Source organism: Acomys minous, assembly GCF_964271855.1.
Source record: "Acomys minous genome assembly, chromosome: 3".
In the NCBI taxonomy this organism is placed as follows: Eukaryota; Metazoa; Chordata; class Mammalia; order Rodentia; family Muridae; genus Acomys; species Acomys minous.
In genome coordinates, this window is record NC_140485.1 from 36,760,432 (window position 1) to 36,788,334 (window position 27,903).

The 27,903-nt window shown below is 36.9% G+C and overlaps 1 protein-coding gene and 1 pseudogene across 2 annotated transcripts; both read right to left on the bottom strand.

The window, feature by feature from the left end:
• Positions 1–10,058: 10,058 nt before the first annotated feature.
• LOC311593337 (IST1 homolog) lies at positions 10,059–14,284 on the bottom strand (annotated as a pseudogene). Its single transcript has 2 exons — positions 14,275–14,284; positions 10,059–11,232 (listed from the first exon to the last, which is right to left on the bottom strand). The product of its transcript is annotated as an IST1 homolog (transcript).
• A 6,042-nt stretch (positions 14,285–20,326) lies between these two features.
• Positions 20,327–21,328, bottom strand: LOC311594701 (olfactory receptor 4K14-like; the record flags this gene model as incomplete). Its single annotated transcript, XM_084776601.1, has 1 exon — positions 20,327–21,328. The coding sequence occupies one exon, from the start codon at positions 21,326–21,328 to the stop codon at positions 20,390–20,392; it is 939 nt and encodes a 312-aa protein (XP_084632727.1). The 3' UTR covers positions 20,327–20,389.
• Positions 21,329–27,903: the final 6,575 nt, after the last annotated feature.

Below are 27,903 nucleotides of genomic sequence, written 5' to 3' on the forward strand. Positions count from 1 at the left end.
GGTTTCTCCATCTATAGTGATTAAATGTTTTTCTAGGTATCATACAATGGGCTGGCATCTAAAGTCTCTTAGTCTGCAGCACATCTACCCAGACCCTTCTGGCTTTTAGGGTCTCCATTGAAAAGTCAGGTATAAGTTGAATAGGTATGCTTTTATATGTTACTTTGCCTTTTTCCCTTGTAGTTTTTAATATTCTTCTTTTAATTTGGCATGTTTATTGTTTTAATTATTATGTTATGATGGGACTTTCTTTTCTAATCTAATCTATTCTGTATGCTTCTTGTATATTTTAGGTATCTCTTTCTTTAAGTTAGGAATTTTCTTTTATGCTTTTATTGAAAATATTCTGGGCCTTTGAGCTAGGATTTTTCTCCTTCTTCTATTCCTACTATTCTTGAGTTGGTCTTTTCATAGTGTCCCAGATTTCTTAGATGTTTTCTATCAGGAGCTTTTTATATTTAACATATTCTTTAAGTAATGCATCCATTTCTTCTATATTGTCTTCAACAACTGAGATTTTTTTCTTCCATATCTTATATTCTATTGGTAAGGTTTGCCTCTGTAGTTCCTGTATAGATTTTTAATTTTTTTCTTTTCACCATCCTATCAATTGTGTTTTCTTTATTGCTTCTATCTTCACTTTCAGTTTTCTTCAACTGTTTGTGTTTTCCTGGATTGCTTTAAGAGACTTATTCATTTTCTTTTAAAGGAACTCATTCATCTTAATATTAGTTGTTTTCATGGCATTTTTCTTGTGCTTTAGCTATGTTGGATTATTTAGGGCCTGCTGTGATCAAGTTTCTGGGATCTAGTGGATACATATTGTGCTGGGTATTATTGATTGTGGTTTTATGCTGGCATCTTCACATCTATGGTTGTGATGATTATAGGTCTAGGTGCAACATTCTAGTTTTGTCTTTGTTAAGTGGGTGTTTTGTTCCTTCATTTATGTTTCCTCTATGGGTTTAGGTGAGTGTAATGGCTGTGTGTTGCCCGGTAGGAAATTTTCTTTGGACCTGATATGTGTTGCTCCTGTGGTTTCCAGGCAAAATATGTTTCTTTGTATTGGAAGATGAAAATTAGGGGTGCAGATAATCTAGGCCTGTGGATATGTTTACAGGAAGAAGGAGAGTATAGTGCTCAACCAGCTTGTGCTTATTTAGTCTCTTGGAATAGGAGTAGCTTGCAAAGAGAGGTCACCTCAAAAATCTGCTGTAATGTTGGTGATGAGTCTTGGCGATTGGGTCTGTTTCCCTGGCCTGCTCCCTGGTGTGTGCACAGGAAGTGCCTGCTGTGTTGGAGCCTGGGATAATAGGATGAACTGGAAAAAGCAAGGTTGGAGAAGAGCCTAGTGATCCATTTGGAATGAGCATAGTGAGAAAATGGAGACTGCAGCAAGTGTTCTGGTACAGAGTTAGGGATAAGAGTGGGTGAATTGGGGCTAGAGGGGCAAAAGGCGAGGTGAAGACCTGCAGTAAGCCTACCTGTTTTGCTGACAGGAGTGACCTTTGGGTTAGCAGAGGGTGTCTCATCGAGGTGGGGGCTGAGCTAAAGCAGTAAGTTAGGAGCACGAAGATAGCAAGCAAAGTTCTGTGGGATCCACCACTGAACCTGGGGGCATGATCAGGGAAGGAAGTCTGTATCAGGTGTTCATTTTCAGAGTTAGGGATGAGACTGGGAGGTTGGATTCAAAGGAGAGAGCATAGTGGTGAAGGTCTTTAGTTGGCTTACCTGTTCCCCTGTTCTGCTCAGGTGGGTGTTAGTAGGGAGTGCCTCTTGCTGTTGGAGACTGGATTGCCTGGGGTGAAGAAAAGTAGGTGGAGAAGATTTCTGTAATTCCTGGAGATTGAGTTAGAGGGGAAATGGAGACCGCCATGGGTTTTCAGTTACAGAGCTGAGGATGATACAGTGGGGGTTGGGGAGAATTAGAATTGGAGAAGAGAAGGAGAGGTGGAGATCTGAAGTTAGCCTACCTTTTAACTGACAGTATTGGCCTTTGGGTTAGCAGGCAGAAAAAACTACCTTTAAGGGCAGGCCCAATGCCCAGCAATAGATGGACCACAGAAAACCAACTGAAAGGCATTTTGGAGGTCCCTTGTCTCATAATATTTTCATGGCTTTTCTAAGTTTTATTTTTATTTATTGTTTACCTTATGGATTTTGTGTATACACTTCTACTTCCAGTTTTGTGGTTTTATGGGATTTCTGAGTGTGTGAATAAGTGGTTCTCTGTATCTGTGTCAATTTCTTTAGTTCTTTTCCTTCTTTTTGTTTTGCCTAACATTTACTTACTTACTTACTTACTTGCTTACTTACTTACTTACTTACTTTATGTTCTGGTCATAGCCACATACCCCCCATCACACCTTTCCTCCCTCTTCTATCTTCTCCTGTCCTATTCCTCAGAAAAGGGAGGATCCCCTTCACATCCACCCCAGCTTATCAAGACATATCAGGACTGAGCATGTCCTTTTCCCCTGTGGCCTGGCAAGGCAGTCCCACCTGGGAGAATTGAAAGGCTGGCAAGAAAGTCCATGTCATAGAGAGACCCTGCTTCCCTTACTAGGGCATCCACATTAAATCTGAGATGCTCATGAGCTACATCTTTGTAGGGGGACTAGGTCTAGTCTGTGCAAAGTCTTTGGTCAGTGCTTCATTTTCAGCCTGTTTCTCTGTGTCCAGGTTAATTGGCTCTGTTGTTCTTCTTGTGAGGTTCCTGTTACCTCCAGTTCCTTTCCTCCTTCCTATCATTTTTCCACAAGGCAACCTACATATCACCCAAAGTGAGGCAGTGAGTCTCAGCATCTGTTTTGAGGTGCTGCTGGGTGGAGTCCATCAATAATAACTTTGCTTGCCTCCTGGGAGCGTAACGGAGTATTGTTATAATGTCAGGGGTTAGTTCTCTCCCATGGGGTGGGTCTTGAGTTGGGGCAGGCATTGCTTGGACCTTCCTTCAATCTCTGCTATATCTCCTCTATCATTTAGGCACATCTTGTAGGTGGGGTGAATTTTGAGTCAAAGGTTTCCCTCTCTCCTCTACCAGGAGACATGTCTGGTTAGAGAGTGACCTCTTCAGTCAATATGGACCCAGCTACTAGGAGTCTCTTCTAGAGTCCCTGTCATATCCCCATCACCCCTGAGAGCCTATCCTGACTTAGTTCTCCAGTTTGTCACAGAGATAACCTCACCCACATTTTCTATTTCTCTACAGGTTTTTTTGTCCTCCTTCCAACTGACTCTCCCCAGGTCTCGCCTCCACTCTTATATCTCTCTGTGTTTCATTTTCTACCTTGTTCCCTCTCTTCTACCATGATCTCTGCCTATTATATTTTCCCTTCTGAGTGAGATTTAAGCATCCTCCCTTGGATCTTCTGTGCTTATTATCAATTTTGATTCTGTGAATTATAGTATGTTTATCTTGCACAATATGGCTAAAATTTGCTTATGTGAGTACATACCATGTATGTCTTTCTAGGGCTGGGTTACTTAATTCAGAATGATCCTTTCTCGTTCCTTTGATTTGCCTGAAATTTTCATGATTTTGCTGTTTTTAATAGCTGAGTAGTATTCCATTGTGTAAATGTACCACCATATCTTTATTCATTTTTGGCTGAAGGAAATGTTGTTTCCAGATTCTGGCTATTATGAATAAAGTTGCTAAGAACGTCTTTCAGATATATATATATATATGAGAGGTATAGCTGAGTCTTGAGGTAGAGATATTCCCTATTTTCTGAGAAAGTGCCAGATTGATTTCCAAAGTGTTTATACAAGTTTGCACTCCCACCATCAATTGAGGAGTGTTCTCCTTTTTCCTCATCCTTGCCAGAATGTGACGTCACTTAAGTGTTGGATGTTAGCCAAACTTTTGGGTATAAGATGGAATCTCAGAGTTGCTCTTATTTGCATTTCCCTGATGACTAAGGAAACTGAACATTTCTTTTAAGTGTTTCTCAGCCATTCAGTATTCCTCTGTTGATATTTGGTTTGCTCATGTTTAATATTTTGAGTTCTTTATATATTTTGGATATTAGCCATTTGTCCAATGTAGGATTGGTGAGGATCTTTTCCCACTCTGTAGACTGTCATTTTGTTCTATTGACAGTTTCCTTGTCCTTTCAGAAGCCTTTCAGTTTCAAGAAGTTCCATTTATTAATTGTTGATCTTAGACCCTGAGCTGTTGGTGTTTTGTGCAGGAAGTTGTCTTTTGTGTCAATGTCTTAAAGGCTCTTCCCTACTTTCTCTTCTAATAGATTTAGTATATATCATTTTATATTGAGGTCTTTGATCCATTTGGATTTGAGTTTTGTGCAGAGAAACAAATATGGATCTATTTGTATTTTTCTATCTGTAGATATCCACTTAGACTAGCACCATTTATTGATGATGCTGTTTTTTTCACCATTGTATGGTTTTTGTTTTTTGTTTTTGTTTAAAATGAAGTTTCTGTAGAAATGTGGGTTTATTTCTGGGTTTTTGTTACAATTTCATTGATCATCTAGTCTATTTCCATGTCAGTACCATGCAGTTTTTATTACTATTGTTTAGTAATATAATTTGATGTCAGCAATGGAGATACCTCCAGAAGTTCTTTTATTGTTTTAGCTAGTCTGGTTTTTTGGTTTTGTTTTGTTTTTCCATATGATGTTTAGAATTGTTCTTTCAAGGTCTGTAAAGAATTGTGTTGGTATTTTGATGGGGGTTGCATTGAGTATGTAGATAGTCTTTGGTAAGTTGGCCATTTTTACTGTTAATCCTACCCACCCATGAGCATGGGACATCTGGCCATCTTCTGATATCTTCTTCACTTTCTTTCTTTTTTTTTCAGTTTTTTAATTAATTTATTCTTGTTACATCTCAATGGTTATCCCATCCCTTGTAACCTCCCATTCTTCCCTCCCTCCCATTTTCCCTTTATTCCCCTCCCCTATGACTGTGCCTAAGGGGGACTTCTTCCCCCTTTATATACTCATAGGGTATCAAGTTTTTTCTTAGTAGCCTGCTATCTTTCCTCTGAGTGCCACCAGGTCTCCCCCTCCAGGGGACATGGTCAAATATGAGGCACCAGAGTTCATGTGAAAGTCATATCCCACTCTCCACTCAACTGTGGAGAATGTCCTGTCCATTGGCTAGATCTGGGTAGGGGTTTGAAGTTTCCAGCCTGTATTGTCCTTGGTTGGTGCCATAGTTTGAGTGGGACCCCTGGGCCCAAATCTGCCTATCATAATGTTCTACTTGTAGGTTTCTAGGACCCTCTGGATCCTTCCACTTTGCCATTCTCCCATGCTTCTCTCATCTAGAGTCCCAATAGGATGTCCTCCCCTCTGTCCCAGTTTCCTGGTAAGTGAAGACTTTCATGAGACATGCCCCTTGGGTTAGTATGCAGATATAAATGAGTATATACCATTTGAATCTTTCTGCTTCTGGGTTAACTCACTCATTATGATCATTTCTAGCTCAATCCATTTGTCCACTAATTTTGGGAATTCCTTGTTTTTAATAGCTGAGTAGTATTCCATAGTGTATATGTACCACAGTTTCTTTATCCATTCTTCTACTGATGGACACTTAGGCTGTTTCCATGATCTGGCTGCTATGAACATGGTTGAGCAAATGTTCTTGTTGTATGCTGGAGCATCTTCTGGGTATATTCCAAGGAGTGGACAAAATATGGAATGCTTCATGAATTTGCATGTCATTCTTGCGCAGGAGCCATGCTAATCTTCTTTGTATCGTTCCAATTTTAGTATATGTGCTGTCGAAGCAAGCACTTCACTTTCTCTCTTAAGAGACTTGAAGTTCTTATCCTGGAAGTTTTGACTTGGTTGGTTAGAGTTAAACCAAGATAGTTTATATTATTTTTGGCTATTGTGTAGGGCATAGGTTCCTTAATTTTTTCTCTGTCCATTTGTCATTTATATGAAGGAGGGCTACTGATATTTTTCAATTAATCTTGTATCCAGCCACTTCGATGAAGTTGTTTATCAGCTGTAGGAGTTCTCTATTGAAATTTTGGGGGTCATTACGTATATTATAAACCATCTTCAAATAATGATATTTTTACTCCTTTCCTTTTAAAATATCTCCCTGCTTCAATTTTAGTAAGCCATAGTTCATAGATTTTTCTGATTAAACTGTCATCAAAGTACGTGTTTTAAAAACATCTTCTAGTGATCCTCTGAATTTCAGTGTTTGTGTTGTACTATCTCATTTTTTCCTAATTTTGTTAATGCATCTCACATCTATTTTTTGCTAATACTTTATAAAACATTTTCATTCATCTATTAGGCAATCTTCATTTTGTTGATGCTTTATATAGTTCTTTTCATTAATTTCAACTCAATTTTTTTTTAGCAGGACATTGGAACTTTATTAGCAGCTACTGAATTATGAGATACAAACAAATAAAAAACATTCAAGTTGCTTGAAACTGATAAGTACAGAAATATTACATATAAGAAAAAAATCTCATCTTCTAGCTGCAAAAGTAATCTTTTGTAGAAGGACACTCTTGATTAGGGGCAAAGAAGCACAGAAGTTACCACAATAAATACTGTCATCTACCCAGGAAAGCAATGACTTATTTATACCCACATGACAGGAAAACTTCAGATACCAGTTTATAATATTCTCTTAACCATAAAAATTTTCAAGTAAAAACACATACCCTTCTTCACCTGTAGGCTTCCAGTGCTCAACCCAAGAGACTTGAATACTTACATTAAGGAAACAGGAAGCCCATCCCAGGTTCAAACAGTGATCTGTGCTTCTTTCATAACATTCTATGGCGAAAACCAAATTTCTCTAGTTCCTCTCTTTCCTAAATGGGAAAAATTACTGAAAATAAAGCAAAATGCCACAGAAGGTTCTGTGAAAATTCAATAGAACTAAGATAAAACGTTTCCAAACAAATTTTGCTACTGGATGATGTAAAGGAATTTTAATCTAGCAACATGGCTGCTCTGGCAAGATAGGGCATGGAAAAACTTTCTAGGTTGATGTGATATGGCTGGAAGGTAGACAAACTCTGGGTTACAGTATGATGTGGCTGGACTTACAGACACACCTTTAATCCTATGAACATAAGGTTAGTTCATAGTTTGAAAATAACATCTAATTAAGGGGCAAACAAAGTGATCAATCAGAGAAAAACTTAACAGAATGAGCCAGAGATAAGATACATCCAACTCTAATGAGAATAGGACAGGAAAGAGAGGTTCAGGGAGAGAAAGAGAAGTTTTTTACTGAGATAATTTTACTGGGACAGTTTTGCAGAGACAGATTATACAGAGAACAAGCTAGACACAAGAGAAAAGAGAACTAGCCAGAGAAGAGAAGGTGCCAGAAGATAAAACACATGTTTCCATGATTAGTTTTGAGAGCAGGGAAAGCCATTCAATCAGAAGCCAAGAGAAGCCAGTGTGAATCAGTCATCTTCGAGAGATGTTTGGGTCAGAGCAGTTGAGTTGAACAAGCTAATGAAAGTTCAGAAAAAGCTAGAAAGGTTGGGAAATATCTCTTATCTCATTTCCCTATCTGGGGAAATAAAAACATTTACATCTGGTGCCCAGTTTGGTTGGAAGGAAAACCTAACATGATTGGAGAAGGAGAAAGCCCACCTATGTTGGAGAAAGCAGAGATATGACAGAAATATCTCAGGGAACAGGAGACATCTGACAGAAAACCAGAGTGGAGAATTTTACTGAAGTCATCACCAGAAGATACAATAGTTCTTCACATTCACTTGGAAGCCCAAAGAAACTTGGGAAACTCAGAGCCACAGGAGCCTCTGAGACAGAGTATCACAGTAAGCCACTCCAAAAGATAAATTTAATTATATAGATAGACTTTTCCTAGATTGAAAAATGGGAAAACCCATTCCAGATACCTTAATAGCAATGGTAGAACTTGAAGGGGTAGGAACATTACCTACAAAAAGCCATTGCAGTGTTTATTGCAACTGTGACCACTGGAGTAAACTCCTCCTTACTTTCTTTTTTATTTATTATAATTTATTCATTTACATCCCTATTGTTATTCCTTTGCTTGTGCCTTCTCATGCCCACACTCCCTCCCTCTTTCACCCTATTCCCCTCTCCTAGACCTCTGATAGGAGGCACCCTTCCCCCCCACCATCTGACCACTGACCACAGCCTATCAGGTCTTATCTGGATAGACTGTACTTCCTTACTTTCAGTTTCAATATTTATATATTTCCTCTCAAAAAGATTGAAAAATAACTGTATAAGAAAAAATAGTTGAACAACAAGAAAAATTAGCTATGAAAATACAAAGGCTTCATAGACTTGAGACAGATGAAGTGCTTAATTGTAAAGTTGTATAAACCATGGCACTTAATGAAATTGAGGATCAAGATAGACAGCCCATTGAAGCTGTGGCACCAGCTCTCAGTAAAATTGAGGAAAGGTGACCACCCTCACTAGCTTTCCAAGTTACCTGGGAGCAAATGCCAGAAAATGGTAAAAATTCAGAAAATGAACAACTAGTTTGGAATCTTGTTAAAATATAAGGTCTTGGTTGACTTTACCTTTGATGAGTATGAAGTGTCCGTCCTCGTCCCTTTTGATTAATTTTGGTTGAAAGTCTATTTTGTTCGATATTAAAATGGCTACGCCTGCTTGCTTCTTGTGCCCATTTGCTTGGAATATTTTTTTCCAACCTTTTATCCTGAGGTAATGCCTATCATTATGGGTGAGATGTGTTTCTTGAATGCAGAAGAATGTTGGATCCTGTTTATGCACCCATTCAGTTAGTCTGTGTCTTTTTATTGGAGAATTGAGACCATTGATGTTGAGAGATATTAATGACCAGTTACTGTTAAGAGTCTTAATTTTGATGTTGGTTCCCGTCGAGCGTTTGTGTAGTTGTGTTTTTGCCATGGTATAGTTATCTATTTCCTGAGTAGTTTTGGTTGTAGCTTGACCCTTTGGGATGGAGTTTTCCTTCTAGTACCTTCTGTAAAGCTGGATCTGTGGATAGGTACTGTTTGAATTTGGTTTTGTCATTATGATAGGCAGAATTGGGCTCAGGGGTCCCGCTCAAACTAAGGCACAAGCCAAGGACAATACAGGCGGTAAATCTTAAACTTCTACCCAGATCTAGACAATGGACAGAACACTCTCCACAGTAGAGTGGAGAGTGGGATATTACTTTCTCACATACTCTGGTGCCTCACCTTTGACCATGTCCCCTGGAGGGGGAGACCTGGTGGCACTCAGAGGAAGGACAGCAGGTTACCGAGAAGAGACTTGATACCCTATGAACATATACAGGGGGAGGTAATCCCCCTCAGGAACAGTCATAGGGGAGGGGAATAAGGGGAAAATGGGAGGGAGGGAAGAATGGGAGGATACAAGGGATGGGATAACCATTGAGATGTAACAAGAATAAATTAATAAAGGAGAAAAAATAAAATATAAGGTCTTAAACATTTTAAAGAATCATTGATAATGTATGACATGCACTCACCCTGTGTGAAACAGATGTTAAATACCTGAGCTACCCAAAACAGGATTATCTGGACTAGAAAAATTTATTAGCAGGAACCATATAGAATAGTACCCCTGCAGCAAGGTATTCTCCCCTTACCCCCCCCCCCCGTGTGTGTGTGTGTGTGTGTGTGTGTGTGTGTGTGTGTGTGTGTGTGTTTATGTGTATGTATGTGTGTGTATAAGATGTTCCAGTCTCCAGGTACCATGACAGTGGATTCCTGAGCCATCTTCTAACTCATCTATGAAAACACACGGGGGACTTGATTCTCTCTATCATCATTCTGATACAGAGGCACATATTTACTTTCAAGGATGTGACACATCATAGGCTGTCTTCCATGGTTCCACCATCTCTGGAAACTCTAGCCACAATACTTCTCTTCTGTTTTCAATCACTGGGAATGGACTGACCAGGAAAAAAGAATACATGTGACAGGAAAAAAGATAGGCAAGCACAGCCAATAGGAGCCAACGTCTCTAATTAGAGGCTCTAGCTGTTAGTCTCTCAGTATCACTAGATAACTGTAAAGCAACACAATTTGTAGATCAGCAGGATATCCTCAAGTAAGCATGCTCAATGATGGTTATCAGATGAAATATAATTTCATGGAAATTTATTGTTAAAAGGAATAATTGTTCAGTATCAACTTCCAGAATTTGGATGTTGCCTGGTTTAAGAGGCCTATATTTTATTTTAAATTCTCCAAATCTCCAGGAAAAATTACGAGATCTATGTCTTTTGATGTTGAGGTCCTGGCTCCAGTAGATGCTCCAGTAATGTGTGTCTAACACAAATGGCAACTCTGGAAATACAAAGCCATTGTAATTATCCATGGTTCTGGATCAGGGATTTTTCAGGAGCTTCTGACATGGGTCCAACAATCCAAGAAGAAGAAACATTTCTTATCTCCAATAATATCATCAACAGATTGATATGATGGAGGAGTTGATGGTATTTGAGGCGAATGAATATAAGGAAAGGCCTGGCAAATCTCCACCCTCAAACCACTGAAATCCATTTGTCCCTTTGGCAGTGGCTATGAAAAGGGAGCATTTGGAGAGGGCATAGGTATAGGTATGGGCATTGGAACTGTTCCATTAGGTGCACCAACAGAAGCGGTGAAACCATCCCCCCTCCTTTCCAGGACTACCTTTCTTCACATCATCTGTAAATCCCACATCAATAAAATCTGTCTCCACCCCAACAGGAGCTTCTGCCATGACCACAGAGTTAGGTTCATAGGGTACATTGTTATTCTAGGCAATTTCAATCATGGGTCTCTCTACTAAGAATTTGGGTGAAGCTTTTACACTCAGTTTGTGCGTTAGCTTATCACTCACACCCCAATCTGGCTAGTCCTGCACAATTTGCCATAGACCATGCTGTATTTGGCATATGGCTGATGAGCAACTACTTTTAACTCAGCCACTCTGACTGCAGTTGAGGAGCATTTCAGATCAGATTCAGCCAGATCAGAATCTAGCTCCTTTATGGACTAGATAAAGACAACTGAAGCCAGCAGCAGGTCACAGTAAAGCTCCGGGATCTCCATGACCTCCACAAGGTAGCCTACCCAAATAATGTTCTTGCTCCACAAGGATGTGTACTCACTCATCTTTTCCAGAGGCTAGATAATCAACAATCTTCTTCCTTACTTTCTGAGCCAGTTCTGTTTTTACTCCAACAGGTTAAGATAATTTAAGACTAATCTCAAATTGGCTCATAAGTGCTTAACTTTACAGCCAGAGACAAAAATATTCTGATCCTTCTGGAGGATTCTCTGCATGAAAACAGAAGAGATAGACTTCTGAATAGCCACTGAGTATCCAAAAAGACAATTCCCTCAATCTCCTAATATGCTATGGGAAAAATCCTTATTGAAGGCTAGAGTGTGCTTCCAATTGCATTAATAGAAGTTGTTAAATCTCTTGAGAATAGATCTGGAAGCCTACAGGAGAGGAGGGGTACATGTTTTTATTTGAAAATTTTTAAGATTAGAGAAACCGTTTATTGAATTAATTTTGTGTTTTTCCTATTCTTGCTTTTCTATAACCTTGACATTTGCCGTTAGGTTATCATATGTACATATCATATGTACATATCATATGTACATAGACACATCCTTCTCTCAGGGAACCATTACTCTATGCCATGCTATTCAGGATGGCGTGCCGGTAATCAATTTAAAGTTTAAAAATACCTAGGAGGTAAGTCTTCAAAACCGAGTACTTCCTTAGTCACCGTTCTTGTTTCTACACAATCACGCTGAGAGGAGAGAGTGTTGTTTTGGTATCTTCTCAGAACCCACTCCTATTACGTAGAACAATATATAAATGAATGCTATCTAAGAACATTGTTATGTGCCACAAGAAGAGAAAATACTGTAGTAACAAAGTTCTATTACTGAACTATCATTGGCTAATTTTCTAGGGAGAAACTACCATTTCTTAACATCCAAGTTCTTCCGGAGTAGATTCTTTTCATATCTATTAAAAAATCACAGCCATAAGGTTCACAAATGCAGATTCTTTGTCTCTTTCTCTTTTCTTTTATGACTTTTCTTTGCCACCAAGATAGTTTGTTTTCTGTTGGCCTACAGGATAGGAAATGATCATAACCAACTTCACATCTGACAGAGAGCTAATATCCCAAATACATAAAAATAACAAGAAACTAGACATCAACAAATTAAACAATCCAATTTTAAAAATGATGGACAGAACTAAACAGAGAATTCTTAATAGAGGAGTTTCAAATGGCTGAGAAACAAAGAAGTGTTCAACGTTCTTAGTCATCATGGAAGTTTAAATCAAAGCTAATTTGAGATTCCACCTTACGCCAGTCAGAATGACTAAGACTCAAAATACAAGTGACAATGTGAAACAAGAGAAATGTTTCTTAATTGCTGATCAGAATGCAAATAGCCCTATGAAGTTTAATATGAGGCTTCCTTAGAAAATGGGGAATTGGTTTCCCTCAAGTCTCAGATTTCCACTCTTGAATATATACCCAAAAGACACTCCATCTCACCACAAGGACACTTGCTCAAACACATTCATTGTTGCTTTATTCATTAGAGCCAGAAACAGGAAAGAACATAGATGTTTCTCATCTGAGTAATGAATAAAGAAAATGTGGTACAGTTACACAATGGAGTATTGTCTCAGACATGAGGATAAGTCATACAGGCTTTGCTTGACAAAGTTCCAGAGACCTTTGGCTGGGCACCACTGCCTCTAAATATTACGTATGGTCCACATGTAATGTTTATAAATCTGCTATTTCTCCTAAAACTGTTTTTTTCCTCTTTATTTCTCAGCCCTAAGTAAAATCATACAGGAAAAACTTTTTTCCCACAGAGAATGTTGAAAAAGGGGATCTGGCCAAAGGCTTGAGACAATGATACAGTTTTTTTTCTGACTATTAACACCCAAGCAGAAACTGCATGAAAGAAAGTTAAGATCTGGACATAACTTTGCCTTTCTCTCATGAATCTCACATCTAGAGTCCCACTAGAATGTCCTCTCCTCTGTCTGGTTACCAAGAAGAGACTTGATACCCTATGATCAGATAGAGGGGGAGGTAATCCCCCTCAGGAACTGTCACAGGGGAGGGGAATAAGGGGAAAATGGGAGGGAGGGAAGAATGGGAGGATACAAGGGATGGGATAACCATTGAGATGTAATAAGAATAAATTAATAAAAAAAAAAAGAAATTAAAAAAAAAAAAAAAAGATCTGGACATAACAGTATCTGGCTAGATACTGTTTCCTGTAGGAACGTTTCTTTAGAATCTGCTTTGAAAGCAATAGAAGGTGGCCTTGGAACATCATGCTTTACAGATATTCTACAATAGAGGACCCCTTGGCAGTTAGCCTAGGCTTGGATAGCACACCTGTTGGTGTGGGACAGGAAATAGGTCAAGTTTTTTTCTTTAGAGAATATTTAGCTCAAGCTATGTTTCCAGGACCATCTTGTAAACACATTGGCTTTAGACTAGGGAATTCATAATTAAATGTTTCCATGTATTGCTTAAAAAAATAATGATCAGGTTTTGCTGAGCATTGCTTGAAAATTGTTTGATTTTTGTTGTACGCTTTGTTGTAGGTTACAGAACCTTTTGTATTTTCTTGTTACTCTGTTGTTTTTTGACTGCCCTAGTGATTGTAAAAGATGAAAAAAATGTATAGATGTAATCTATAATGAAAAAGAAATTGAACTTCATTTCAATAAAATACCAGGCTTGGCCCAAGGAGAAGGGGCAAGCAAGTAACAGACATGAGAGAGTAAGCTAGAGTGAGATAGAAAACAGCAAGAGAGATAGATAGAGGGGTAACAGCAAGCAAGAAGAGAGTTAAAAAGATGGGTAACAGCAAGCAGGAAGAGAGATAGAAAGATGGGCGACAATGAGCAAGGAGCCAGTCAGATAGCAAGCAAGACAGAGACAGAAACAGAAAGACAGAAAATAAAATTCTCCTGGGCTTTAAGAAATGCAGCTTGTACTGTGTATGCCTTGCTCTCTGAGTATTTCCTTTTCCTCCATTCCTCAACCTCTCCTCGACAACTTGTTCCTCTAGCTAGTTTTTCAACCAATGGTTGGTTTCCCTTAACCAGCTGTTCACCGCCTGCTCAATTCTTCCTACAGCAGATCCACCTCTCTTTTCTCCTCTTAACTGTTCCCAGAGCTGGTCTTGGGGAACAGCATTTTTTTGCTTACCTATGTGGGGCAGACAGTAGGGTAATAATCATCATTTATTATTACTTTTTGTCATTTTGAGCTAGGGTTCTACTCATAGAGTGTTGCAGACTCGTCTCACAAGGGACTGGGCGCAGGTAACCATGGGTCAAAATGAATCTAAGGAATGGACCATGTATATTCAGATTCTTAACAAATCTTTAAAAACAAAGGATATTGCAGTTCATTCTGTTGCTCTAAAGGAATTAAAAACTTTCTTTATTTTATTAATTTATTCATATTACATCTAAATTGTTAGCCCATCCCTTGTATGCTCCCATTCCTCCCTCCCCCTCGCTTCCCCCCTACTCCCCTCTCCTATGTCTGTGACTGAGGAGGACCTCCTCCCCCTGTATATGCTCATAGGGTATCAAGTCTCTTCTTGGTGACCTGTTATCCTTCCTCTGAGTGCAGCCAGGCCTCCCCATCAAGGGGACGTGGTCAGAAATGGGGCACCAGAGTTTGTATGAAAGTCAGACCTCACTCTCCATTCAGTGGTGGAGAATATCATGTTCATTGGCTAGGTCTGGGTAGGGGGTCAAAGTTTACTGCCTATATTTTCTTTGGCTGGTGCCATAGTTTGAGCAGGACCCTAGGACCCATATCTGCCCATCATAATGTTCTTCTTGTAGGTTTCCAGGACTCTCTGTACCCTTCTATTTCCCCATTCTCCCATGCGTCTCTCACCTAAAATCCCAATAGGATGTCCTCCCCTCTGACCCACTTTCCTGGTAAGTAAAGTCTTTCATGGGACATACCCCTTGGGCTAGTGTCTCAAAAAGTGAGCCCAGAGCTCCCAGAACCAAATACATTAAGCCAGTAGGAATGGAAAGAGGTAGGGCAAGAAGGAATAAGATGGATTGCAAGCCATGCTGATGAGCTCATGCCAGAAAATGCCTTTACACTCTGGGTAATAATTAAACAGGGACTGAGAGCAGAAAAATTAACATTGCCTGACCTGCCAGATTTTCACTCTCAATAAGGCAGCTCGCAAGGGACTTGGGTTTCTAATAAGTCTTCTGGCTCTTCTATGGAAGAGGACTTAATTGAAATCCAGCTTGTTGAACATGATAGGAAAAGATTTGCTTTTAGCCTTCCCTCAGTTAATTTACAGAGACCTTCCCAATATTGCCAGTGGAATATTTTGCTTCAGGGCATGAAAAATAGTCCAACACTGTGCCAGCAGTTTGTAGACAAAGCTTTGTTATCTATAAGGCAAAAACATCCCCTTGTCTTTACTATTCATTATATGGATGATATTTTATTGGCTCATCCTAATCATGATTATTTAATGCCAAGAAATGACCCTGGCTCTTAAAGCCTATGGACTTAAAATTACCCCTGACAAAATTCAACTACAATCTCCTTTCAATATCTGGGTAGAATCATCCAGACACAGTCTGTCATTCTTCAGTTTCTGCATTTGAATTTCTCACACCTAAAGATTTTAAATGACTTTCAAACGTTGCTGGAAGAAATAAATTAGGCCGGAACTTTCTTAAAATTTACTACTGAGGACTTAAAACCATTATTTAGTATTTTGAAAGGACCTTCAAATCCAAGCTCCCTTTATCAATTAACACCAGAAGGAAAGGCTGCTTTGCAACTTTTACATCAGGAACTAAATGAACATCAGTTACAGAGAATTTCCTTTGCTTTGCCCTGGGAACTCTTGGTTTTGTCTACATACTTTACACCTAATGGAGTCTTGTGGCAGGAAGGTCCTCTAGAATGGTGCCATTTGTCAGCTGCTCCAAGAAAAATTCTAACTATTTATAATACTTTGGTTGCTGTGGTAATTATGCAATCGAGGAAATGAAACAGAGAAAGATTAGGAGCCGACCTTCCTTTTATCTCAGTACCTTATAATAATGAACAGTTTGATTGGCTTTTAAATATGTCAGAGGATTGGCAGCTACCATTTCTAAATTATACAGGACAAATAAAGTTTCATCTTCCTCATTACCCTTTGGGGCAGTTCCTTAAATTACAGGCTGTCACATTTCCTAGATTTTTTTTCAACAGCAACCAATTTTTGGTGCCATTTACAGCTTTTGCCAATGGTTCAGTTTTAGCATGGCAGTGGTGGTTACAGAGGCCCAAACACCTAAATAACAAACTTCTTTTACTTAGCTCAAAAGGTTAAAATGGCTACTACTATTATGGCCTTTTCTATGTTTTCATCTTTCCCTTTAAATGTTTATACTGATTCTCAGTGTGCTGCTCAACTTCTTCCAGTTATTGAAGCTGCTGTTATTAATTATGATAAGACTCCAATTAGAGATCTCTTGTTTGGATTTCAGACTTTGGTACAGAGAGGAGAATTCCCCTATTTTATTATTTATCTGTGAGCTCATCCTTCTCTTTTGGGAATTCTGACAGAGGGAAATTGCTTAGCAGATGAAGCTACTAGGTTGATTATGCCACTACTTACCACCCCATAGAACGAGCCAATAATTCTTAGGCCTTACATTATCGAAATTCACAAGCATTGAGATATTAATTTCATTTGTCCAGAGAAGTGGCTCAGCAAGTTGTCAGGCAGTGCCAGGCCTGTCCAATTCACCACCCAAGCCAACAATTAAGTGTAAACCCTCAAGGATTAAGGGCTTGAGATTTGTGGCAAATGGATGTCACACATGTTCCTTCCTTTGGAAGAAACTCTTTTGTCCATATTTGTATAGATACATATTCACAGGGATTGATGGCCAGTGCCCATTCAAGATATTATACAACATATTTCTCTATTGTTTTTCTTATTTAGGAATGCCTAAACATTAAAAAACAGATAGTGCTCTAGCTTATTTCAGCAAAGGTTTTGCTCATTTTAGTTCTACCTTTAATATTAAACACACTACAGGAATTTCTTATAATCCTCAAGGACAAGCCATTGTGGAGAGAGAGAGAGAGGAAATCAGACTCTTAAAGTCCAAATAATGATGTTAAAAAAAATGGTGATTTGCTTTATTTCCCCAGCTCAGATTCTGGCACATTTCATCTTTGTCTTAAATTATTTAACAATTGCAGAAATCCATAGCCAAACACTAGACAGAGCTTGGAGAAATCCACAGAAGATGGGAGGGGGGAGAGCACTTCAGGAGTCAAAGGAGTGAAGAACATCCAGAGAGCGTGGCCCCCAGAATCAACTAAGCAGAGCTTATAGGGACTCCCAAAGACTGAAGCAGTAATCAATGAATATGCTAGGGTCTGTGCTAGGGATCTGCACAAATGTGGCAGTTGTTTAGCTTGTTTTTTTTTTTTTTTTGATTCCTAGCAGTGGGAGTGTCTCTGACATTCTTGCCTGGTGAGATCCTTTTCTGTCTACTGGGTTGCCTTGTCTAGCTTTGGTATGAGAGCTTGTGCTTACACTTAGCGCAATTTGTCAGACCATGTTCCGTTGATATTACCTGGAGGTCTGCTCCTTTCTGAAGGGAAATGGAGGAGTAGCAGGTCTGGGGGAGAGAGGAGGTGGGTACTGAGCTGGGCGAATGGGGGTTAGGGGAGGTTGCTGTCAGAATGCATGTGTGAGAGAAGAATAAATAAAAAGAAAAAAATTGTTTTTAGTGTCTTTGGAAATTTCCTTCCTTCTGCTTAGCTTTCATAGTGCCAGAAATTATTCCGGCTACTGGGAGAGAAAGTGAATAATGGGTCTGACCAACCATTAAATTTTACATTATATACCTATTACTTGCCAAGCAAGATGAGCATCCTGGTATAAGAGTGGCTTGTCTGTTGCAGGCTAACCAACTCTCTTCCATTTGGAGTTAAGGTCTGCTTCACATTAAGGAATGTAGGTCATATTCTGAGGATGTTCTTGGCAAGCCATATGGGAACAAAAGTGTCTAAAATGTACAGTAAGTACAAATGCTTAAGTCCATATGATTATCAGTAAGATAAATAATATAAACAAAATTGAGGCAGTCAAATATTCACCTGAGGGTTATTTATGTGCTAAAATATGCTTTTATCCACAGTTCAGAATGCATAGCAGAATTGTACACAAATCAAACTATAGTGTAAAAATTGAATGTGAGTCATGGCATGTCTATCCTTAAGAATATCAGAACATTAAGAGAGGTGTTGTGGTATTTCATTTAGAAATACCTTTATTATCCTTCGAAAAAGTTATTAAAATTTTAGTATATTGTTCAAGGACATTTAAAGATGCATACTATTGGAAAAATATTTTCTGTGTCCTTCAACTAAGAAAAAGTTCAAGTATTTGTTACCAAAAGAATTTAATACATATTTCTGAATCTTCAACTATTAAACAATTTTAAGTAATAATAAATGTGCTTAATTGATGTCCCTAGGAGGTCTGCTCTTTTCTGAGGGTGGGTCTATGTGGGACAGAGGAGGTAGGAGGAGAGCCTACGGGGGATGGAAGGGAGGGAAAACTGTGGTCAGAATATCATATATGAGAGAAGAATAAAATACTTAAAAACTGTACAGAAGTAATAGAATGTCTTGTTATCAAGTTAGAAAAATAAAAGAATACAATTTAAATAAAAATAATAAATGTGTTTGTGGTAATAACACATTTTACATCAGTCTTGAAAAGACAACTAACAACCATAAATATATTTTATTTACTTTGCCATATTGTATTTTTTCCCATATTAAGAAAATAATATATTTCTGTTATTCTTATCATTGTATTTTAATCCATATCTTGAGAAATAAGAGGGTATTGTATTTCATTAAGATACATATTAATATGCTTATTATAACTTTAGAAATATTTTAAATATCAAAGAACATATTTAAAACTTTATTCACAAGGAAATGTTAGTATTGCATGAAACAATTGGCCTGCTCTCAGTTTTGATAGAACTGTTGATATACATAATTAACTATATTAAGTATTTCATTGTGAAGAATTAGTAAGGAAGGTCATGACCACTGTCTCAGAAAGATTCCTGATTTTATTGAGACAATAAATAATAATTTAAAAAAGAAATTTTAATTCTTGAAACTAGGATAATTAAGAAAATCAACACTAGATTTGTTTATACAACTATTTTATTGCTACTAAGATAATAAAATCTACACTAAATAAAGTCTACTGCTATTTTTGTGTAGTTTATAACTTTGTTTTATTCTTCAACAATTTTTCTATTCCACTTTAGTGTTTTGGGAGAAATCTGGACTAAGGTAAAAATAATAATATTACCTTTTTAAAAGAGAATATATTACCTGAGTATGTCACAAGTGCAGGTTAGTACCTTTCCAAATGAAAAGATGACAAAGACAGTTTGATACCTGAATAGTCATGCAAAACTCTCTATAATGTTGGAGCATCATCTTCAGCCTTCTGCCCAATATTTGTGAGGCAGGAACTATTGAGAACTTGCTTACCCTGTCTTGGCAGAGTTTGGCAGTGGACTCTGCCTACATCCAAGCTTACCCATCTTCTCATTTGGAAAGCTACTAACCTTCACTTCCTACATACTCAGGTAATTAAGTTTATTCCTTCTCAAGTCTCTGATGGGGTTGAAGATCAGGTAGTTTAGTTTTTCAATGAAGCTTAGTTGTTTAGGGATTAAGATGTTTTTAAGTCTAGGTAGATGTTTTAAGTTGATAATGACAAGATGTAATGGAGATTAATTTACATTCAGAATTTGAGACACACCAAAACAGGAAAGATGTTTTCTTTAAGGCTGTCAAATCCAAATAGCCAAAACCCTAAAAATGCAGCATTTATATACTTCCTGATTGTGTCATGGTTCTTCTTGCTATATGTAGTTTATTGTATAAATGAGGAATAAAATAAATGTATATGTAAAAAATAATATTAAATAAAAATTAAAGAGAATATATTTGATTTTGTTAGAATGAAATTTAAGTAAATTTTACAAAAAAGCTATCTATGAACCTGACAAATAAATTTACATTTTTAATAGTATTGCATATATAATAATAATGTCAATAATTTTCTCAGATAGAAGGACCATTTGAAAATCATAAATAATTTACAATGTTTTATAAGATCAAAGTGTTCAATCTCTAAAATTTAATTAAGCTTATTACATGTCAGAAGATTGTAACCAAATGTAGATACAAAATTAATTCCCAAATTATCAGCCTGTATTAATTTCATTGAATTGTCAATTTTAAATGTTTACAGTGAACTTTCTCGGCATTAAGTATTTCCTTTGTGATTCATGAGGTAGTTTTTTAATTTCTTTAGAGCATTTTTCATTTCTTTATTTCTCAGTGTATAAATGGCTGGATTTAGGAGAGGTGCAAAAACAGTATAAAATACAGCAAGAAATTTGTCCAACCAGGTGATATTGAGGGGCCATACGTAGATGAAGATGCAGGGCACAAAAAAGATCATCACCACTGTGATGTGGGCAGTGCACGTGGACAGGGCCTTAGAGGCACCAGCTTTAGAGCTCTGGCGAACAGTGATGAGGATGTATGTGTAGGATATGAGCAACAGAATAAAGCAGGTCACAACCACGACCCCACAGTCAGCATTCATGTAAATGTCCAAGTCATGGTAATCCATGCAGGATAACTTGATTATTAGTGGTATGTCACAGAAGAAACTGTCAATTTCCAGGTGGCCGCAGAGAGGCAGCCGCACAACTGCCAAGAGCTGACTCATGGCATGCACAAAGGCGATTGCCCAAGACGTCAACACCAGCCCAGTGCATCTTCTCAGGTTCATAATGGTGAAGTAGTGGAGTGGTTTGCAGATGGCCACGTAGCGGTCATAAGCCATCACCACCAACAACACCATCTCTACTGCACCAACACAGTGGTCGAAGAAGACCTGACACATGCAGCTTGCAAAGGAAATGACCTTTTTTTCCTGGAGAAAGTCTATGATCATCTTAGGAGTGGTTGCTGAGGAAAGCCACATATCAACGAAGGACAAGTTGGCCAAGAAGAAGTACATGGGGGAATGGAGATTCTGGTCAGTGATGATTAAGAACATGACAATGGTATTCCCAGACACAATGAGCATATAGAGCAGAAAAAATATTATGAAGAGTAAGACCTGAAGATTCTGTGAGTGGGTAAGTCCCAAAAGCACAAATTCTGATTCCAGGGACTGATTACCTCTAGCCATTTCATTCAGTGTGTCATTAGAAACAGCCTACAGACCAAAAAAAAAAAAGTCCATTAGACTGATATGGAAAATAACTTCACTAGACAAATCTGATATACACATTGAAAGTTAACATCTATATCTAAAACAGAAAAGAATAAATGCAAAGAGGAGTCACGTCAGCTTTGAGAAACATCACTGCCCAAAGTGAAAGCTTAGGAGCCAAGAAAAACTCCCCATGAAGGGAGGCGTCAGGTGTGACTATTTTACATATGATCTGTCAGGAAGGTCCTTTTACAGTGAGGAAGCAAGACAGTGATGAGAAAGCTTAAAGATGTGTGTGATTTCACATGGAAGGGAGTTTCTGCCTATAAGTCTAATAAAAGTGATCTAAATGTGTCACTAGTAATCATATCACACCATCATAAAAATGAGGCTCATATTTTGGACCAGATAAAAATTACATTGAATTTCAGTACAAAAAAATATGATGAGATATTGTTTCTTGCAGCATGTATAATGACTCCTTTTTTCATTAATAGACCTGTTTCTGTGACGCCATTGAATTATACTACTTTTTAAGCTATAAGGAAGATGTTGAACAAAAGCATTGTTGGAGGGAAGCTATACAAAACACCACATAAAAATATTCAGCTTGAGACTGCTATGTAAAACAGAATCACAATATTTTGTTAACCAAACTTTATTATAGAATTTATTTATTCAGCCAAACTAATTATTGAGCGAACATTGCAAATATATGTTGAAGCAGTAGCCAACAAACAAGACAACTTATATTCTAACCTGAACTCTGAAAATCAACATCTACTTCAGTTTTAGTACTCGAAATACTGATCTCGAACTTTAACAACTAAACTTGACAGTCCTTTAATTGTAAAAATTTGTAGTCTCTTGAAATGAGCAGCATTTCATCTATCTATTATGTGCTTTCTCATTTAGTCACTTACCTATTGGTCATCTATATAGCTTAAAAGAAGAAAATAAATTACATAAGCATGTAAGCAAAGGATGCGTTTGATTGTTAAGCTTGCAAGGATGTAAAGTTAAAATTTCAATGAACAAAAATTATTTAGATCAAAGGAGAGGCAGAGTGCTTATAGTGATGAGTAATAGAAAATACACAGTTTGGATGGCAGAAATCTTCCCATTTTCTTCCACCTTCTGTAATTTCTTTGTGATTTTTCAATGTTAGGTACTTTCCTTTTATTCCTTTTATTTCAGTGCTCTATACTGATGAAATGGAGCAGGTGAACCACAGAAACTCTCAAATTATTATCACAATGACATTCATCTTCCCATTTTTATAAGGATTCAGAAGCATTAGGGTAAAATGAAAGTTCTAAAGACTGTTTTAAACATTTTTGGATATAATCAAAATTATTCACTTTGGTAGATCCTGGGTATTAGATCCTCATGACTTAAGAGTTGTTACCAGGATGTAAAGTGAATAAATAAATAATTTAATTAAAAAAAAAAAGAAAAAAACTTGTCCTGTAGTTGCTCCTAATGTCATGTTTTCCGGCAGATTGCTTTACCTGATTTCTGAAATGTACAACTGGCTTTACATTTAGTCCTATTTTTGAGTTGTAAATTAACTTGTGTACAGTTTACTCCATGAATAAACAATACTTAATCTGAGGAAGATACAGGAAATTGCAATGCTATCTGTTTACTGCTATACTGATCATTAGAAAAGGAATGATGATCTAATGTAGACACTAGCACACTTGAGGCTGTTCCTTTTGGTGGTGTTTTCACTGGTGGCAATCCACAGGGACTTCTGTTGGATTAGGAAAAGTAGATAAAACTCATAAATTGTTCTCTAAAAATGATAGAAGACAAAGAAACATTGTTCAAGTCCACATATAATGGGAATCCATAAAGGAGATACAAAAAATGTTTCAAGAATTACTTTAAAGAAGAGTGTTGGAAAACTGAGATTACTTACCAACATCATGTCTTTCTCTAAGATCATATTGTTGTCCATTTGATGTGTGTTTGTAAAGACATTTATGTCATGCAGAGACAGTCTCTTGGAAGCATATCCCCTAAGCCTGACCTATATCCACTGCCTAAAGTTGTCCCATGGGTTACAACTTTGAATAACATGACAACCCTAGCTATAATTATCTTGGACGTATCTTAGGGATTTCCCTGTTAAGAATGATACTATTTGCTATGTATATCTGTGAAATTAGAGAGATAATCTTATTAATCATCCATGAATTGACATTAGTCTATTTGTCAAAGTTATTTACTTGACCAGTAAAGACCAAAGAGAAGTTTTCTGCTACCCTAATATGTTACTTTGTCTATATCATCAAAGTGATTAAAATTGTTTTATAGTTAAAGGAGGCCACAGACTGAACAGTTTAAGATATGATCAGAACAAAGGCCATACTGTGAATGCAGTTCTTAATGCATGTCAAGGATATGTCAAACTGTCAGGTAATCTTGGACAACTGGCTGAGTATTTCACTCTTCTCTGTGACTCTATGTGATGATGTCAAATATGAATTAAGTATCAAATTATTAAAGCACTATTAGGTATTTAAATTTTAAAATATGATATCACTTATATATGTATACATGTGAGTTGTGGTGTATTTATAGAAGGTAAAGAACATCTTTGTGGAATTAATTCTCTGCTTCCATCTCACCAAGTGTTCTAGGACTGAATTACAGCTTCCAGAACTGAACAACCAGCCTATTTATTCTATGAGCCATCTGCCCACCACTCTTCCACTATATTTAAAGAAAAAAAGATGTAGATGTACAATTCTGATTTATCATTTATCTCAAATTTAAAATAACTCTACAATAATACAATAAATAAAGAACAAGTGAGATTTAAATATATAACTTAAGAAGAGTTGACAAAGTAATCAACCATGAAGAAATCATGATATATGAGCTGTAAATGTCTGAACAAAGAAAATGGAAATGAAATTAGAAAATGGAAATGAATTCCATTCTCATAGGTTGGTAGAATTAATATTGTAAACTTTATCATTATCAAAATCTATTAGAGTGGAGAGATGGCTGCCCTTCCAAAGGTCCTGAGTTCAATTCCCAGCAACCATATGGTGGCTCACAACCATCTATAATGAGATCTAGCGCCCTCTTCTGGTGTACATACAGACAAAACACTGTGTATATATGACAAATAGATCTTAAAAAAAAAATTCAATGCAATCTCGCCGGGCAGTGGTGGTGCACACCTTTAACCCCAGCACTCGGGAAGCAGAGGCAGGTGGATTGCTGTGAGTTTGAGGCCAACTTCATCTACAAAATGAGCCCAGGAAAGCCAAGGCTACACAGAGAAACCCTGTCTCAAAACAAAACAAAACAAAACAACAAAACCAAAAAAAAAAAAAAAGATTCAATGCAATCCCAATTAAAATTCAATTTTAGTCATCACAGACTTGGAAGAAAAACTATTCCAAAATTCATTTGGAACCACAAAAGACCCTTTTTAGCCTAAACAATTTTCAGCAAAACCAACAATGCTGGGGGATTACCATTACAGGTCTCAAGATATATTATAGATTAATCATACTCAAAAGAGTCTTGGTATAGAAACAAACAATATATCAATAGAATAAAATAAAGATGAAAAGTAAGTACTAGCCACTCAATGGAATAAAGTAAAGATCCAACATATGTAGAAGCGACTACAATCATATAATATTTGATAATGATGTAAAAACATACATTGAAGAAGAGATGGCATCTTTAAATTATTGTCCTAGGAAACCTTAACATCTACACACAGATGAGAGAAATTAGATCTGTATCTGTCACTTCGTATGACAATGAAATCCAAATTCACAAAATCTAAATATGAGAACTGAAACACTGTAACTGGTATTTGAAAACAAAATCAGTACAGTATATGATAAAGGTATAGGGATGGGCTTTCTGAATAGATTTCAATTTGACCTAGAATCAAGGCCTACAACAGTCAAGTAAGATCTCATATGAAGCAATGGGCTTCTGCATAGCTGAAGAAATAATCAACTCAGTGACTAAAGAGCTGAAATAATATTAACAAATTTTTGCTAGCTATACATACGACAGAGGATTAATATCTAGAATGCCTAAAGAACTCTGAAAAACAGACATCCATTGAAAGGTAAGGCTTTAGTGGAGAGTGGTCAACAGAGAAGAGGGAGGGAGTAACAGAAGAGAGATAAATAACACTAAGGATATTCGAAGAAAGCCTTGAGAAAAATATTGTTTTATATATTTGAAAATCTACATGTGATGTATACGTTTAAATTCTAAATGTTTTACATTTGGGCTACAATATTCCTCACAAGAGTGGCATTTCCTCTAAAAAAAACCAAACCAAATCAAACCAAACCAAACCAAACCAAAAAACCCACCTTCAAAACCAGGCACCAGAGTTCCCTTTTCAAGTTGTTGGTTAGGAAAGTCTAAGAGACTTACAAAACCTATAGAATATTTCTAGTGCCTTTGATTGCCTCTTTGAAGTTGAAGGTAAATTTGTATTGTTGAAGGTAAATTGTATTTCAGTTATAGTGCTCACAAGATTTGAGTTGATCTTACCTTGAAACCTACTTTCTAAGGACTGGCTTTCATAGTAACAGAAATGTTTGTATAGTTCTATTGAGCTGTGATGCTATGGCCAGTCTTGCAGATTACTCCTAAAAAGCAATAGTGGCACTCATAATTTTATAGTAATCAATAGTTCTCTAATTGGAATTAAGTTCCCCTCAATGGAAAGATAAACATACCTTACACTGACAGTAAGCTAACTATCTAGGTCTAGTGAAATCATAAATGGTGGTCAATAACCTAGTATCACTACTTTACAAAACAGTACAATCTTAATTTCACTTTAAATTCTTATCCTTATATTCAACAGTAAGTGTGTCCAATCATTCATTAAATAAACTGCTTTTTGAAGCATATGGAGGCTGTAAAATAAAATCATAACTGTTTAACATATATAGAATAAGTCATTATGTGGTGCTCAGACACATAAAGTACAGTGCTAACATAATTCCTATTCCAATACCCAGGGTATATTACAGAAATGGGGATGAAAAAATTGTAAAAGAAAGAGAATTTGGAAATCTGTTGTGATTTCAAAATGTCTGTTTGAACAGAGAGGGAAGATGCACTTGAGATAGTACACCAATATGGCTGCTGAAACAAAATATGAAATCTCAGGGGCTCCATCTCTGGATAACTGCATGTATATATCTCATGTGTAAAGAGTCAGAATTAGCATTTTCCAGGTATGAACAACCTAATTAATTATACACTACAAAATGGTGAGCCCTAAAATCATGTACATACAAACAACACTAAGTGGACTCAGTCTAGTGTATTTATGTGGACATATCAGTTATAATCCAGGAAATAAAAGCCATGTTTTTAAGAGGAAGTAAGGATGGTCAGCCATGGGGATGGCTGGAGAAAGAGGGCACTAAAGGGATTAGAGTAAGACATGACAATAGGAAAAATGATGTAATTCTATTCTAATTAAAATAAAAATATTAAGGAAAATTTAAAAGTCAAAATAATTATTTAATAATTCATTTAAAAGCAAGATATGAATCTGATCAGAATTCTCAAAAGAAGAAATAAAAGTAGTTATGGAATATCTTTAAAAATGTTCAACATCCTTAGAAAACAGGAAAATGCAAATCAAAACAACTATGACATTTCAATCTCTCCCATTCACAATAGTCAAGATCAACAAAATCAATGATAACAAATGCTGGTGTATATGTGGGGAAAGCTAAGACCTTATTCATTGTTAGTGGTGTTGCAAATTGATTCAGCCAATCTGGAAGTCAATAGAGAATTCTTTATAAACTAAAGTTAAATCTACCACATAATCAAATTTACCACTCCTTGGTGTATCATCAAAGGACTCAACATCCTAGTCTAAATATACTTGCTTTGCATTCTTTATTTCTTCCCTGTTCACCACTGATTAAAAAATGGACAACCTAAATATTCTTCAGCTGAAGAATGGTCAATGAAAATGTGGTGCATTTGAACTATGGAATACTATTCAGTTGTAAAATATTTATATTTTTTCAGGTAGGGGGACGGAATTATTAAAGATCATGTGATAGGTAACCTCAATCAAGAAAGACAAAACCACCTGTCCTCTGAAATCCTAACTTCAAATCTTCAGATGTCGGTATATAACCTGGATTAACAGGAAAAACCTGAAAAGTAAGCAGAGACCATTTATGGGAACAGTAAAAAGGGGATCAAGAGAATACAAGTTTTTTGATGTGATAGATGGGTCAGGATAGAAGGATACTAGGGATGCTTGAAAAAAGCAATGAGAAAGTCATATTATTTATCTGTAAAAATTACTTATAATGCATATAAGTGTGTATAATATACATAGATAGTTTAAATGAAGTTAACAAATTGAGATAAAAATGCCACCAAAAATTGCCTTAGCATATCTAATAAAGACACCAATACAAGACTTGAGATACTCTCTTTTCATGTTGTTCTTTGGACAGTCAAAAGGAGTCCATAACAACAGGTTATTGTCATCCTTTCTTGCCTCCTGTAGG